General features: G+C 44.5%; 1 protein-coding gene across 2 annotated transcripts in view; it reads left to right on the top strand.

Moving 5' to 3' along the window:
- DOCK5 (dedicator of cytokinesis 5) overlaps nt 1–17,516 on the top strand; it is a 252,306-nt gene that overhangs the window by 168,612 nt on the left and 66,178 nt on the right. For both annotated transcript variants that reach the window (XM_021001085.2, XM_021001086.2), the window contains 6 exons: nt 5,180–5,291; nt 6,985–7,055; nt 7,568–7,674; nt 11,476–11,612; nt 14,177–14,272; nt 15,310–15,408. In XM_021001085.2, coding sequence (XP_020856744.1) covers nt 5,180–5,291; nt 6,985–7,055; nt 7,568–7,674; nt 11,476–11,612; nt 14,177–14,272; nt 15,310–15,408 — 622 coding nt within the window. The remainder of the gene's footprint in view (nt 1–5,179; nt 5,292–6,984; nt 7,056–7,567; nt 7,675–11,475; nt 11,613–14,176; nt 14,273–15,309; nt 15,409–17,516) is intronic.

The raw sequence follows: 17,516 nt of genomic DNA, 5'->3' as shown, positions 1-17,516 counted from the left end.
GATTTATAGAACAATTGATTGACTGCGAGCACTTATTAAGCATTTACATCAGGTCAATACTCTGCTGGGCCCTCATGTGATACAGATGCCAAAGCCGTCCCTCAGAGAGTTTCCTTTGCATGGGTGCCTTCAATCTCTTCTTCAGGTTAAACATCCCAGGCTCCCTCTCCATTATTCATAACATCAGTTCAAGACACCTTTCAATGCTAGTCGCCCTCCTGTGATACACTGCAGTTTCTAGTGTCCCTGCAAAAAGGCAGAATTTGAACCCGGATCTTTTGGAGCGCAAGTTCAGACCTCAGTTCACTATGGATCGAATAAGTGCCACCAGCTAGTCCCACCCTACTTTGAATAGCCAGCACTTAACATGGTGCCTGGTACATAGTAGGAACTTTTTTTCCTTTCGCTTTTTCTTCAGTTCTCTTTCTTCTTCCTTTCCTCCTTTCTCTTTCTTTTTTTCTCTTTTTCTTTCTTTCTTTGTTTTTTTTTTCCTTCTCTGATTTCACTGGTATAGGGAGCTCACTCAGTCTCCCTCAATGGCACCCAATCCATGACCCTGCAGGCATTGCCCTTACCAGGGCAGGATACAGTGGGATCATTTCATTTGGTGTCTTCAGTTTGCATTTTATCCATGAGACTATGATGAGTAACTTAGTCAAATGCCTTGCTGCCATCCAGACTTCATTTGGGGATTTGCTTTTGTTTGTTTTTTATTCACATCAAGCTTGCAAATGGAATTCTCTAAGTCTCTGCCACAAGCCTTTCTATTAACCTCACATCTCTGCTTTCTTGTACTTATAGACGTGATTTGTATTTTTTAACCTAAGCACAGGACATAAAATTCACCATTAACTTTCATCCAGCTCATTTCTGTGTTGGTGCATGGAATTAATGCACAGAATCTGAACTATATTAAGTCCTTTTTACCCTCTTATCCACAGTTTTTGAATCTCGATTTAGTCATTCCGTATAATGGATACATCTCCTAAATGTGTGTCACATGTAAATTTGACAAGCCTGTGTCCCGCGTTTTTTCTCAAAGTCTTTTATAAAAACGTTGAACAGGATGAGGCTGAGAACAGACCCTTGAGGTGCTCCATCATTGACCTCTAACCCTTCTGGTATCAGTGAATGCTCTTTGACTATTGTTGAACTAGCTATGAGTCCATCTAATTATCCAGGCCCCATTTCTGCATCTTATGAGTGATCTTATCAAATGCTTTGCTAGAATTCAGATATAGTATAGCCATGAAAGTGCCCTGATCCACCATGAATGAATGAATGGAGTGAATGAATGAAAAAAATGTATTTAGCAGTTACTGAGCTCCTGTCTTCCCTCCCATTAGAATGTGAGTTCCTGGGGGGCAGGAATCCTGTTTTCAGAGGCCTTTCTTTCCCCCCAGTAGTGACCACATAATAAGAACTTTTTAGATACTTGTGATTGATTGGTTATAGCTGAGGCTACAAATATACAAGATAGTCCCTACCCTGAAAGAGCTTACAGTCCAACAGAGCAGACAATTCCAATAGGGAAATGGTGGCCTAGGAAGAGAGTGTTGGCCTAAAAAAGTATGGTGAATGGTGAGTGAGCTATCAGGCAGTCAATGAACACAGCCTTTCTAGAAACCATGGTAGCATTGATTTAATTACTGTACCTTGAACTAGAGGTGAATGAGAGGGCTGGGGCATGCCATTGAGCCTCCCAGGAAGATGGCCTGAAGTGCTTTTATCTTTTAAGTTTATCAGATTAGTTCAACGTAAGGTGTTCATAATGAATCCATCTGGCACCTGGTAATTACTGATCCCTTTTCTAAGTTCTTGTAAACTGTCTGTTTCGCTTCCCTGTCTAGAATTTTACTAGGGGCTAACATCAGACTCACCAGTCTCTACTTGCTGGCATCTACCTTTTTCTCCTTTCATTTTCCCATGTTCTATTTCTTGCTCTCAATAGTTCCTTATATCAAATATTCTCATTCCACAACCACACCTGCGAATTCCTGAAGAGTGAGTGGCAAAGATGAGATTGTGGAGGAAGCACAGGAGTAAGGCTGGCCCTGCCACCCGCTTCTTTGTGTCCTTGGGCAATCACTCAACCTCTCAGGGGTTCAGTTCCACATCTGTAAAATGGGAATAGTGGTAATATGTGTCTTGATGACTTCGGAGCTTCAGAAAAGGTTCTTTTGAAGATGCAGTGAGGTGATGAATTTAAAAGAGGTGGGTTTTTCAAGTGTCATGTAAATGTAAGGTGGTGTTCTTGTAACAATATAATCAGATCTGTTAGCATGCACCTGAGAATAATAAGAATAAGAATCTCTAGCCTTTATGTAGGACTTTGAGATTTGCAAAGCACTTTACTAATATTATCTCATTTGATCCTTACTGCGACCTGCAGAGGTGGGTGCTGTTAGATCAGATTTGAATTTGGGTCTTCCTGACTCAAGGAAGCCAGATGGCACAGTGGATAGAGCACCAGGCCTGGAGTCAGGAAGACCTGAGTTCAAATCTGGCCTCAGACTCCTACTAGCTGTGTGACCCTGGTCAAGTCACTTAACATGTTTGCCTCAGTTTCCTCATCTGGAAAATGAGCTGGAGAAGGAAATGGTAAACCACAATTATTTAGGTCTGTCTTTATTTCTGCAATGAATATTTTATGGTTAGATTCATATAGTCTCTGGGTGAATCTTGGAAGTTACACACCCGTTTTTTATAGCATCTATGGTTATTAGAGTGGAATTTCTCTTTCTAGCTCTTCTTGCTGTATTCTTTATCACACACACCAAAAAAAACCAAAAACCAAATGTTATTTATTGTTATTATTATTATTCTAATTATAATTTTATTATTCTTAATTTGGACCCAGAATCTTAAGCTAATTTACCATAGCTTGGCCTCCTCACCTGTTTTGGCTCTCCATTCCCTCATAACTGTGTTTGCCAGGTCTTTCTTGGTTGCAAACCATCCTGTTTAGAAGAGAAGCTGAACTCTCTGCCAGATCTTGCACCATCTTCCTCAAGCTACGTGTCTTTTCCTTCCTTGTTACTGCCCCGACTAAGCTTTTGAAAAACCACAAATACCCATTCACTGCCTTCAGAGTTTTTGTCAAGCCTCATCTCATTTGAACTTTTTATCTGGTTGACAAAATGCTTATAGTTTCTGGTCACCCATTCAATTCAATACATTTGTTGAGCACCTACTGTATGCCAAGCACTGTGCTAGATTCTGGGGACAGAAAGGCAGAAGGGAAGGGGTTCCTGTCCTGAAGAAGCTTCCATTCCCATGGCAGCAATGCCAGCTGGGCGCAAAGGGTGCAGAGCTGGCTGTGTGACCTTATTTTCGTCTTTTCCACGTGTTGTTTTCAGATGTCACATCGTCAGCATCCCTGGAGCCACCACATTAGCCTATCTCATCATTTTCTTCCTCATCGGGATCATTTGCAGTTTCATTATTAGAATTCTGTTTTTGAGATCCTCTTGAGCCTTCCTTTTCCCTTTTAGAGTCTCTGGCTTTGATGTAATCATTATCATTCCTCTGACCTTTTTGAAATATACTTTCCTCAGGTCTAGGATGTGTGTCTAACAATGCTGATCACTTGCTTCCTTAGTCTCAGACAACCTGGCCATTTTATCCCCTGGAACTTCTCACTTCTACCTCCCTGGCCAGCTCCTTACCTTTGCCCATAGTGGTCTAGGGCAGCAGCCCCCTTGTTTTTCCCTCTGCCTTTTGAAGGATGATGTGGCCCTTTCCCCCTCCTATAGAGACGTCTTTCCCCTGTATGTCTGTACTCAACTATAGCTTTGGCAGATGGCCAGTCAGTAATGTCATCTCTGTTACAAAGGATTGCCGTCTTCCTACTGAAGGGAGTAATCCTGCTTCTCAAAAGTTGCTCCCTGCAATTTCAGTAAACCTCCAGCAAGGAGTGATAGACAACAAATGCCTGGGATTATATTGATTGGTGGCCAAGATCAAAGATTTTGTGGGGAACTCCAAGCTTCTTACTGCTAAAAAATTCCCAAACAGACAAAGGTTAATTCCTTCAAACGACCATCAGACTTCATGAAGGCAGTAGTAATAACAGCTCACCTTCAGATAGTGCTGCACAGTGAGATGTGGGTCCTGGCATTGTGTGTTTGTTAGGTTTTTATGTAAAGGACTGAGAAGCACCAGTGTCTTATCAATGAGTAATACATTTCTATCAAGGATAAGTAGGCAGCATAGTGGTTAAGAATACAGGGACTGAAGTCAGGAAGGCCTGAGTTCAAATCCAGCCTCAGATACTTACTAGCTGTGTGATTTGGGCAAGTCACTTAATTGCTGTCTGCCTCTGTTCCTTTATCTGTAAAGGGATAATAATGGGCAGCTAGGTGATGCAGTGGATAGAATACCAGGTCTGGAGTCAGGAAGACCTGAGTTGAAATCCAGCTTCAGACACTTACCAGCTGTGTGATCCTGGGCAAGTCACTTAACCCAGTTAGCCTCAGTTTCCTCATCTGCAAAACGAGCTGAAGAAGGAAATGGCACACCAGTATCCTTGCCAAAAGATACAACCCATCTGCCATGAATGAAAGCCCCTTTTATGTGTTGTCTCCACAGGTTGGATGCAAATTCCTTCAGCTCAGGCACAATCTCATCTTCTCTCTGTGTCCCCAGAGCTTAGCAAAGGGTTTGCCATTCCATGGTTGGCTAGCTGGGGACTCTGGTTATAGAATAGCAATTATTAAATTATTTCCCTGCTTTCCTCCAGATTTTGGCCGTCTCAGGTTATTCAACTAGATCCTATCAAATCTAAAAAAAAATCATTCTAACAGCTAACATTTATATAGCATTTCAAGGCTGGCAAAATGCTTTATAAGTATCATTTCATTTGATCTTCACAACTACCCTGGGAGGTAGGTGCTATTATTATCTTCTTTTTACAGATGAGGAAACTGAGGCAGACAGAGGTTAAATAACTTACATAGCTAATAAGTATCTGAGGCTGGATTTGAGCTCAAATCTTCCTGACTCTTAAGTCTGGTGTTCTATCCACTGCACCACCTAGCTGCCTCTTGCTTTCTGCCTAGCTAGGAAGAGGAGTAAAGAGTGGAGAACTGGGTGGGCTTTAGATTTGTTGAGGCTATGAATATAATCTAGATTTCCTTGAGGTTGATTATTCCTTACCCTCGCCTCTTTTTTCCTTCAGATTTTATGGTCAAAGTGAAGATGGGGATGAATTTAACAATGCAATTCGCAAGCTGTTTCTCTCCTTTAATAACCTAATGGACAGACCCCTGGAAGAGGCTGTTAAGATCAAGGTTAGTATGATCTTCACTGACCTACCTTGTCTTATAGACTGGGCACGTTCCTGGAAAATTGCCTAGAAGAAGTTTTTTTGTTTTGTTTTGCTTTTTTCCAAGAGGAATAAAACTTCAAATATACTAGGAGAGCTTGGGGGACTATGGGCCTTTCTATGGAAAGACTGGATAATTTTCCCCATGCTCCTCTGTTTTATACAAAATGTATTTGCATACATGCCCTCGCTTTCTTTTTGACACGTGTAAATTCAGAAAAGTTGTTAAGGGCACTGGTTCACTTAGTCTTCCTGTCCTTGGAGAGTCTCCCCTTCCCAAGAGTGTCAAGCATCTGTAATTGTCATCACCATTCATTGGCTTTAATTCATTGTCCTTTCATTCATTCACTCATTTCTCTATCATTCATTCAACAGGCAAGCATCAGTTATCTCCCTACTATGTACAAAGCAGTGTGCTGGTTACTCGGAAAATTTAAAGATGAATAAGACACTTCCTCTGCTCGTGAAATATTCATAGTCTAGTAGAAGTGATGAGTGAGAGACACATAAATGAAATTTCAAAGGAAAATATGAAAAGTGCAAAAGAGAAGTACAAAATTCTCTGAGAGTTTGAAAGAAGGTAGAGGGTTGTGAGGGCCCAGGGACCTTACACCTGACGGTCACTGGGGCCACTTCTTTCTTGATGCCATCCTTTGGAAGGTCCTAAGACTGAAGGAGAATTAGCATTTTCCTTGGATAAATAGAAAACTTCTTTTTCCAAAAAGAAAATGCTTTCTGTTGACTCCAAGAACATCTAAGAGATGACCCCAGAGGAAGCAAATATTGCTAATGGCTTGAAATCCAACTCACATTTTTTGTCAATTCTTTGGGATCCAGGGCCCAGTGGGGTCCCCAGGATCATGCACAGATCTCAGGCACTTAGCTGGGTGACCCTGGGCAAGTCACTTCACCCTGTTTGCCTCAGTTTCCTCATCTGTAAAATGAGTTGGAGAAAGAAATGTCAAACCACTCCAGTATCTTTGCAAGAAAACCCCGAATGGGGTCATGAAGAGTCAGACAGGACTGAAACAACTGAACAACAACACAACCTCTGACTCTGAAGATTGTGTTTTTCCCGCCCTTTTCATAAGCCAAGAGATCTAGAGTTGGAAGTGACCTCATCCCTCATTTTATAGATTGAAGCACCTAGGAGACGGTGAATACTGGCGTCAACTTCAGCCTGAATTTCAAAGATCTTTTCTTTGTGATTATTTGCTTTTTTGTCTGGCAGTTTTTTTAACACGTGTTTATTAATCTTTTGTTTTCACATCATCTACATTTCCTAATGTATTTCCCTTTTCCCTTTCCAGAGAATAATTCCTTGTAACAAATAAGAAAAAGAGACATTATATGCAGTGTTCTGTACCCATAGGCCCCCACCTCTGAAGAGATAGGAGGGAGTTCCTTTTCTCACGTCTTCTCTGGGGTTAAGAATGATCATTCTAATTTCACAGCGGTCAGACTTGGTTGTTTCATTCCTGCTATTCCTTCCATTTACATCATTGTGGTCACTGTGTATGCATTTTCAAAACAAAAACCCTTTATCGACCTGTCCCTGGAGCCTATTCCAAGATTGTCTCTGAGCCTCAGTTTCCTCATCTGTAGACTGAGAGGCTTGGGTTGGTTCTGACTCTCCGTCTGTCTCACTTTTCTTGCAGGGCGCGGCTCTGAAGTACCTTCCCAATATAATTAATGATGTCAAGATGGTGTTTGATCCTGTTGAACTCAGGTAAAGAGGAGTGAGTTGGCCATCCACATGTAGCCAAGACAGGTGTTGCCCCTTGATCTGACAAGGGAGGAGGCCCTCATCATTGGCTTGACCAGCGTCTCTACTGAGCGCACATGTGTACATGTAGGGACACTATTGGACCAAAAGATGCGCTCCAGGCACTCCTAACCTGCCTGCAGGGGCCCTGTGCCCAAGGGCCAAAGGAAGACACAGGGCAGGATCTTCTTGGTGTGGGGAGAGGCAGGTGGAGGGCCATTCGAGGTGGGCCAGGTTTTTGCAAGCACCTGATGGAAGAGGATGTGTCGAAACGGGGTGAGCGAGAGAAAGGAGTGTTTGTCCCGAGCCTCTGGGAAGGCTCCAAGAATCTAATCTTCCTTTTCTCCTTCGGAGAGAAGGGCTCCCTCTCAGCCCAAGTCCCAGGGAGGGCGGTGAAGTCCAGGATGGCCCCTGGCAGTGCAGCCTTGAATGGGGGACGGGCGAGGGAGGCCTCTGATGGATCTGGTTCTTTGTAGCATCCTCTTCAGCAAATTCATCCAAAGCATTCCTGATAACCAGCTGGTCCGACAGAAGCTGAACTGTATGACCAAGATAGTAGAGAGTAACCTCTTCCACCAGACAGGTGAGTGTCACACCAAGGCAACTCAAGTCAACTTGGCAACAAGAAAACCCCTGATTAGGAGTCAGAGGACCCGGGGCCCTGGGCCAGCTCCGCCACTTCCTCCCTGGGCAACCCTCGGCAGGAGTTCGCTTGTCTGGTCCTCCCTTTCCTCCTCTTTAAAAGCAGGGGGCCGGACTCTATGATCTCTGATCTCTTTTCTAGCCCCAACTTTACGGTTACATTTTACTTGAGGAAGCCTTTAACCTCCCTGTGCCTCAGTTTCTCCAAAGATAAATAATGGCCTCTTGGGTGCTTCTTACCTCAGAATCTAAGATCTTATGATTTGTATTAGTGGAGGGCATCCTACCACATTTGAGGTCATAGAACCATCACTATGCATTTACGCAGCCATGGAATCCTCCACATCCCCTTTTTAAACCTCAGTTTCCTCATCTTTAAAATTAGAATGTTGAGCCAGATGACCTCTGGGCCATCTTACTGTTCACCCAGGCACTTTGCTAAGAACTGGAGATAGAAAGAAAAAATGACAAAGTTTCTACCTGTAAAGAGCTAAATTTTGCCAAGAAGGAAAAATACATAAGGTCAGAGGCCCCTAAGACAGGAGCTCCCTCTGGGGGAATGGCACTGGGAGTGGGAAAGTTGATGATTTAGGGCAGGGATGGGAAACCTGCAGTCTCGAGGCCACGTGGCCCTCTAGGCCCTCAAGTGCGGGCCCTCTAACTGAATCCAAACTTCACAGAACTGTTCCCCTTCATAAAAGGATTTGTTCTGCAAAACTTGGACTCAGTGAAAAGGCCACACCCAAGGACCTAGAAGGCCACATGTGGCCTCGAGGCTGAAGGTTTTCCACCCCTGGTTGAGGGAAAGCATTCTAACATCTCTAGGACCCTTACTGATCCAGAGCTCAGTAGGAGTCAGAGATTTATAGATCTAGAATTGGAAGGGATGGTATCTCAGAGGACAACTAGTCAAATCCATTCATTTTACAAATATGGAAACTGAGACCCAAGGAGGTTAAGGATTTGTCCAAGGTCGTGGAGGATGCAATTGGACCCAAGTCATTGGACTGCAGAGTCAGGGTTCTATACTGAGGCCTGAAATGCTCACCCAGCCCCTTCTCTGGCCAACGGTCCATTATCCCAGAATGAATCGCCAAGGTCCTCCCTAGGAATTGTCGACGGGTGCTCCAGGCACCCCCAGGGAACCCGCTCTTCGGGGGAAACTGAGGTCAGTTCCTGAGTCTCTGCAGTTCCCCAAACATTCCGGACTTGAATCGTCTTTCTGAGAACAATCAACCAGTGTCATCCTGTGTTCTCAGACTCTCCCCCTGCTCACAGCGTGATGGAAAGTGAGGGGCAGACACACAGTGGGGAGCCTTTTAAGCACTTTCTTCTTATTACCCCAAGGCAGAGAGCTTCAAACCATTCATTTAAAAATAAACCTGCCCCCCTCTGGTGGTGCAGACAGAGCCTGGCTGGCAGTGAGGCTGTAGGCCCTGGTGGCTGTGATCTTGAGCTCCTTGTCATTTTATAGATGGAGAGACTGAGAAACAGAGGCCTGGAGTGGTAGAATGCCTTAGCCAAGGTAACAGACCTAGCAAGTGGCAGAAGCAGCAGATGAATCTGGAATGGTTCTTTCTACTCTAGATGTGGCTAGGTGATGCAGTGGCGACCTGAGTTCAAATCCAGCCTTAGAACTTACTAGCTATGTAACCCTGGGCAAGTCACTTTACCTTTGTATACCTCAGTTTATTGCCTGTAAAATGGGAGTAATAATGGCACCTCTTCCCCCACCCAACTCCCTGCAAGGATTGTTGTGAGGATCAAATGAGATAATATTTGTAAAGTACCTAACACATAGTAGGCATTTTAAAATTCTTGTTTCCTTCCTACCTACCCTGATGATACCCTCAGGTTATTATTTAATAAAGCAATTATAGATTTAGAACTGGAGCCCCACCATTTTACAGGTGAAGAAACTGAGGCACAGAGAGGTTAATGGAATAAATATATTTACAATCATGCCATTTTGTCTGCCACCAGGAGTCTTTACTAAAGGTCAACTCATGCCCTCCCCCTCATCCTCCCAGCCTTCCCATATACTGGATTCTCCAGGTCCTGCCTCATCCTGTGACCCTGACTTTGAGGGCTGCTGGTGCAAGCTCATAGAAAGCAGAGGCTGATTCATGTTTGCCTTTGTACCAGTGTCTGGCACTAGTGGATTCGAGTAAACTTGCACTGTTGGATTTAATTTTACTTAAATAACCACAAAAACAGCAAACGTTTACTAGGCACCTACTCTATTTAGAGCACTGGGCTCACCGTTGTGGGGGGTACCATGATTAAATAAGACAGTTCCAGCCCTTAAGTAGTGTCCAGCTTACATATAAGACTCTGGCACTGATTGCTATAAACTATAATATCCCTAGTGTTACACAGGGTCTGAGGGTATTCTCCATGGAAGGAACGAAGGAGATGGCCCAGAGGAGGCAACATTTGAGCTGCACTCTGTTCATCAGTGCTCTGCCCCAGATATGCTCTGAGCCATGCTGAAGGCAAGGCAGTGGGAGTATGCCAAGTACTCTTCTGTGTCCAGCCAAGACCACCTGGGAGGGGGGTTAGCCTTGATATCTTCCGTGCGACCCTCCTCTCTGTCTTCTAAGCAGAGCCCCTGAACCCATCATGGCACTGAAAGAGGGCAGGGATGCCCTCCAAATGGGGTGGAGAGTCCACTGGAGATCTCCAAGCCCCCAGAGAGAGGGGTGATGACCCTCCTTACCCTCATGAGCCTATACAGAGTTAAAAGTGAATTCTTCCACTGTGACCTTAGAATGGTTTCTTCAGGCCTCAGCTTCCAAAAGATGATCAGAGTAGAAATTCTAAAAGAGCGCCTTCCAACTCTAACATTCCATAAACCTGAGTTTATATTAACATCACATTAATATATTAATAGTTTATATATGTGTTTAATTTTAATATATTATTATAGATCACATATTGTGTGTGTTATGTAGAAGAGCTAATATTATATGTTAATATATATTAGTTTATATTAATTAAGTCCCAGCTCTTTTAAGTTATGTGACTTTAGGTAAGTGACTTTCCCGATCTGGGCCTCAGTTTGGTTATCGAGCATTGATTGATCATGTCTTCATGGATCACAAAGTCCAGACTCTCCCTGCTCTCCAATTATGTGTCCAGGTTTATACATTAATTTATGGGAAGAATTATCCCCATTTTGCAGACGGTAAAACTTAGTTTGAGTATGATTAACGATTTGTCCAAAGTCACAACTAGTAATCATTGAGGCAAGATCTGAGCCCAAGTCATCTCACTCCCAGCCTAGGGCTTGGCTCGCTGCCTCTTCACACAGAAATTTAATGTTTTTGAAGCAAAAGTTGTAAGTGAAAGAAAGGAGAGAGTAACAGGGGAATGAAATGAGGGAGAGAAGGAAAAAAGGAAAGAGCGAGAGACAACAGAGGAGGAAAGGACAGAGGACAGAGAAGGAAAGGGAAGGAAAGGACAAATGAGAAAGAAGGAAAAAAAGAAATGAATGGAAGGAAGGAAGGAAGGGAGGGAGGGAGGGAGGGAGGCAGGAAGGAAGGAGAGAGAACAAAACACACATAGAGTGTGCTGAGATTGTCTGAGATGGTGCCGCTGGCTGCCGGCTTAGCTAGCCTCGGACGCCGTGGGTGCAGCGAGAAGTCTCTGGTTTGGGCAGAGAGTAGAGTGCTTGCCTGTTGCAGAAGGCTTTTGCAGCTCCCGGCAGGCAGTAGTATGGTATCCCCATTTCCTTCCTCAGAGTGCAGAGATGCTCTGCTCCCCCTGCTCATTGACCAGCTCAGTGGCCAGCTCGATGACAAGTCCAACAAGCCTGACCACGAGGCAAGCTCACAGCTCCTCAGCAACATCCTGGAAGTGCTGGACAGGAAGGATGTGGTGAGTGGCTGCATCCCCCGCCCTCCCCGGGCTGAGCTAGCCTTGCACTTGCCTGGGGCTGGGGAGACGATGATGATTCCTGTTCTCTCAGCACGGCCGCAGAGACCTCTTTGTAGGTCTGAGCAGGCCCCACCCCCAAGTGCAAAGTACCCTCAGAGTGGATTTTTAAAACCAGCTATTGCACCTTCTTATGCAATCTTGCAGCTCAGTCCAACTCACCCAATGTTGACGTGCCAGACACTGTTTCAGTGCCAGGGTGTGAGCCAACGGAGGACCTACCCTCGAATAGCTTACAAGTTAATGTGGGGAGATGGGGGTGACATAAATAGGTAAATACCCTGAATAAAGTTTAGAAAATGGAAAAGAAAGAGAAACCAGACTGGCTTCGAGAGGTTTGGGGAGGAAGAAACTGCTTCTAGGAACGCAACTAGGTGATATAATGTATAGAGCACTGGCCCTGAAGTCAGGAGATCTGAGTTCCAATCTGGCCTCAGACACTTAGGGCAACTCACTTAACCCCGATTGCCTCCAAAAGAAAAAAACAATTGCTTCTGGGAAGACGTGCTACCTAAGCTGGCCTACGAAGGAATTGTGGCGCAGTGTGAAGGACCCTAAATTTGGAGTCCTAGGCTTGTAGGACCATAGATTTAGAGCCGGCAGGAGTCAACAAATCCACCCCACCTTATTTTTTAATTGAGGAAACTGAGGCCCAGAGAGACTGGCTGCCTTAATAACTTGGGATCATTGAGGTCAAGTTGGAAGTGACCTCAGTGGGCATCTAGTAATACCCCTCCTTTTACAGACAGCCAACTGCTATACTGTGGAAGTCACCTTCTCACTGGGGGTGGGCAGGGGGTGTCCATTCCTTGCCGAGAATTTGCCTTCAAGGTAATCATAGCCATGACCAATCAGGTCATAAGAGCAAATGCAACCTCTACCAGCAGGTGGCACAGGATTTTAGAATTGGGGAGGGCCAGAGACGTCGTCCAGTCCAGAGATGTGAAACTCTTGTCCGCAGATGGCAAACAGCCACAACTCCCAGTGTGGCTTGAACCAGATTAAAATTTAATAGAGAAATGTTTGTCATTGTTCAGTAGTGTGCAACTCTTCATGACCCCATTTGGAGTTTTCTTTTAATTTTTTTTTCTTATTTTTAGGCAATTGGGGTTAAGTGACTTGCCCAGAGTCACACAGCTAGTAAGTGTCAAGTGTTTGGTCTGAGGCTGGATTTGAACTCAGGTCCTTCTGACTTCAGGGCTGGTGCTCTATCCGCTGTGACACCTAGCTGCCCCTAGGAGTTTTCTTGGCAAAGACACTGGAGTGGTTTTGCCATTTCCTTCCCCAGCTCATTTTACAGATGAGGAAACTGAGGCAAACAGGGTTCAATGACTGTCCCAGGGTCCCACAGCTAGCAAGTAAAACTGAAGCTAGATTTGAACTCAGGGAAATGAGTCTTCCTAACTCCAGGCCTGGCAATCTACTGCCATCTAGTTGCCTAAAAATGTTTGGCAGATTAAATAAAAATACAACCTAGGTAATGTTAATTTGTGGTTTTCTAAGTCAATATTCTGCCCACAGAGATGCATTTCTATGGGAGTTTGACCCTTCTGCTCTAATCCACCCCCCTCATGTTGTAAATAAAGAAACTGAGGCACACAGAAAGAAAACTAAGCCAAGTAGCTTGTGACTGTAACCAATTCGAGCACAACAGAAAATGATGCTCCAACTTCTATAGAATGAGTGTAAATATTCTGGTCTAATTACTATATGATAATAGACTATAAAGGGGCAGCTAGGTGGATGGAACGCCGGACCTGGAGTCAGGAAAACCTGAGTTCAAATTCCGCCCCAACATTTACTAGCTATGTGACCCTGGGCAAGTCACTTCACCCTGTTTGCCTCAGTTTCCTCTGTAAAATGAGCTGGAGAAGGAAATGGCAAACCAGTCCGGTATCTTTACCTGGAAAACCCCGGAAGGGGTCACAAAGAGTCAGACACAACTAAACCAGAGCAAACAATAGACTATAAAATATTCCCAGCACGTAAAAAATACCCCTCTGTGGACATAAATTTGACCTAAACTAAAAGTCACATGTGATTCAACTATTTAAACCAAAGGCTTGATTTCTAGCCTTGACTATAACTGACAAGTTGGGTTCATGCAGTGATGACTGAGGCAATATGTTTTGAACAAATGAATGAATGAGTGATAAGTCCTCTGCATCCCAACGGGTTCACGAAGGCCTGTTTTAGCAGGTCTGGTGTTCTTCCACACTCCTCAGCTGAATACGGTCAATGATTTTTTCTTTCTTTTTTTTCTTTCTTTTTTTTTTTTAACAGTCTCTTTCTTTGAAGGGAAAAGGTCACTTAGGTACTAAAAAGAAGCAGGTCACTCACTAGCTGTGTGACCCTGGGCAAGTCACTTCACTCCAATTGCCTTGCCAAAATTAAATAAACTAAACTAAACTAAAAGAGGCAGGCGTGTTCCCCGCAGAGCTCTCTGGAATCCAGGAGTACCGCTTGGAGTGAAACGGCCGGCCCTTCTTTCTGTGTTCCTCCCTCAGGGCTCCACCTCAACGCACATCCGGCTGATCATGGAGCGCCTCTTAAGGAGAATCAATCGGACTGTGATTGGGATGAGCCGGCAGTCTCCCCACATCGTGAGAACCATTCATTACAAATTCCTGAGCTTAAGTTGCTGAATTTGTTTCTAAACGACTTTCACTTCTGAATATAGACTTCCTCTCCCTACCATTTCGGCTGTCCCCTGCATCCACAGATCCCGACCATACAGGCAGTGTACATACCCGTAGTCCCTTGTTTCTGCAAAGAGGGAAGGAGGGGGGTGTTTTTTGTCCCCTCTTCTGTGAGCACCTGGTTTGTTTTGTTTCATTTTTGCATTTAAAAAAAAAATTGCAAATTTGAAAAAAAAGTCATACTGGTCACTGTTTTCTTGGATTTGCTCATCTCTCTAACTTTAATTCCTGCGTTAGGCCTTTGTACCAGACCAGACTCTGCCCCTGCAACGTGTTTGAATGGGGTGATCACCTTTGCTTGATCTTACCCTGGCATTCTTATGCTGACCTCTCCCTCCTGGGGTTAGGACCCCCTGAAACCTTGAGGTTCAGAGTGCTAGACCTCCAGGGTCCTCTCAGGCACCTCAGGCCATGGTGCTAGGGACCTCAGAACCCCAAGTCTGAGTCACTGGCCACTGCTGCTACCAAGGGTTTCCAAGGACTTCGCCCAGGGCATTTTTCTGTCTTTGGACAGAGTCTTACACAGTACAAAAGCAGAGAGACCCATTAAAAAAAAAACAGAGAGTGACAGATTCTTAGAGACAAAAGAACACTTAGAATTGCAAATACGTCCTGAGGGATGGATGACCCCCTTTGCAAAGATGGCTGGTCCAGAGCAGTGACTTCAGACTTTACACTGGCCTACCCCGAGGTCTGGCGGGCTGCAGAGTGATTCCACCCTCAGTCACCCAGAGACAGCATATTGCTGGGATGGGTCCGAAGGAACTACCCTCCCAAGACCTGAGCACAAACTGAGCTGCATTCTTAGAGCCCTAGTGTTCAACACTTTCCACCTGAGTAGAATCCCATTGTCATAAATCTGATGGCGTGAAGTTTTCCCAAGGCCTCCTGGGCGGGGCTCATCGCTGCAGGGGCCTCAACTGACCGTCCTTCCTTTCCAGGGCAGCTTTGTCGCTTGCATGACCGCCATCCTCCGGCAGATGGACGATTTCCACTATAACCACTATATCAGCACTTTCAAGACCAGGCAGGATATCATTGTAAGTGGTCATCAGAACGTCCTGCCAGCCCTGAAACGTTATCCCGGAGTCAAAGGCTCCTTTGTCCTTGGTCCAGGCCCATTTCATCACATTCAACACCCACTCTTAAAATTTGTACTTATACCTTTTCATCTTCACATCACCTTTGTTTACATCTCCCGTACCCACCTCCCACCTTAGCAAAGAATGATAAAAACCATTCAGTATAATTAACCAGCATGTCCACTGAATATGAAAATGTATTCACTAAGTATATGTGCATATGTGTACATATATACACGCACGTGTCTTTGCAAGCATAGGAGAACAATACACATATATGCATGCATATACACAATACACACGTGCATGGATACACATAGGATATAGGTGTAAAACACACACATATATACATACAATGCATATATACATACATACATATACATATACACAATACAAATATGCACATATACATACAAAATATAGGTACAGAATATATATGCATAACATGCATATAAATATACACAGAGAATATAGGCATAGAATATATATATATATACACACACATGTGCATATATACACACAAATGTATGTATATATGTGTGTATATGTGTGCATTCTGCACCTGTATTCTGCTGCGTCTACAAAGAATTGAGAGAACCATGTTTTATCATCTCTTCTTTAGGACCAAACATGGTCAGTATAATACCACAGCGTTCCATTTTGTTTTGCGGTTCTTTCCGTTTGCATTGCTGTTGTCGCTGTGTATATTGTCTTCCTGGTTCTGCTTACTTCACTCTGCATCAGCTCATGTAAGTCTTCCTGAGCTTACCTCTGTTCATTCATTCAGCTTTTCCCTCGCTGTTGCCTGTATCTGTTCATATAACACATCTGCTTTCGTGATTCACAAAGAAATGGTGATCTGCTTTATTTCCAGTTCTTTGCCACTACAAAACATGCTGCTGTGAATATTTTGGTCTAAGTGGAGACTTCCTTTCTATCTTCGGCTCACTCTAAGAAGCATTGTTAAGCACCTCCACCATGCCAGGCACTGTGCTGTTTACCGGTGGTATAAAATTAAAGACAAAGCAGTCTCTCCTCTCAAGAAGTTTCTATTTTACTGGGAAGATACAGCCTGTAGACAGGCTAGCAAACACCCAAGATTGTGGGAAGCGATTGAGCGTGAAAAGCTGGGCGATCAGCTGTCGAAGGCAGTGCATGACGTGAGACCCGAAGGAGGCTGGTGAAAGATTCATAGAGATGATGGGGAGGAGGGAGTGCATTCCAGGCGTGAGGGACAGACATTCTTTGCAGAAGCCCACAGCGGGCAGGTGATGGAATGCTGAGTTTGGGTTTGAGATGCCTACAAAGATGAGGGTGAGGAGGCATTGGTGCAACTCCAGCAAGATAAATACGAGAGCCTGGGGAGTAAGGCCCCCGGAGTCTCTTCCCAAAGCCTTGAACGTCTTGCCCATCTGACTTCGGGCAGGACAGTAAAAACGGGAGGACTTCTAGTTCCTTCTTGACTGTGTGGCACTTTGAAAAAAGGCATGCACCAAATTCCAAAGGGTTGTTGCATGCAGTTATGCAATCCTAGAGGGGCAGTTAGATGGCTCAGTGAATAGAGAGCTGGGCCTAGAGTTAGGAAGACCTGCTACTGTGAAATGGTTACTGAATCTGCTTCCTAGGACCTGGGTTCAGATCCTGCCTCTGAGGCTCAATACCTGTGTGACTGTGGGTGAGTCATCGAACTTCCACGGGTCTCAGTTTCCTCATCTGTGAAGTGAGCTGATTGGACACCCTGGCCTCTGGGCTCCCTTCCTGCTCCAAGACTGTGATCCCACGATCACACTGCCATCTCCCTCCCTGGGAGTTGACTACATAGGGCCAACAGAGAGGGTGAGCCTTCCCACCCAGGATAATTTCAACTCATTTTTGTTGAGCAATAGAGCCCCCTACAGGACACATTCGGTATAGCCTTCCACTTCGATTTTGAGATGAAAACGCTTAATCTGATCTCTTGATCTCAGTGCTTTTTCCATTTCAAAACAAAGGGACAGAAAGTGCTGGTCTTGCACTTAGGAAGACTTGAGTTCAAATATCACTTCTGCCACCTAACTAGCTTGGAA

This window comes from Phascolarctos cinereus, unplaced genomic scaffold (assembly GCF_003287225.1).
Source record: "Phascolarctos cinereus isolate Bilbo 61053 unplaced genomic scaffold, phaCin_HiC Scaffold_2;HRSCAF=192, whole genome shotgun sequence".
NCBI lineage: Eukaryota > Metazoa > Chordata > Mammalia > Diprotodontia > Phascolarctidae > Phascolarctos > Phascolarctos cinereus.
The sequence above is the reverse complement of the archived record's forward strand: the minus strand, read 5'-3'. Positions and strand labels throughout refer to the sequence as shown.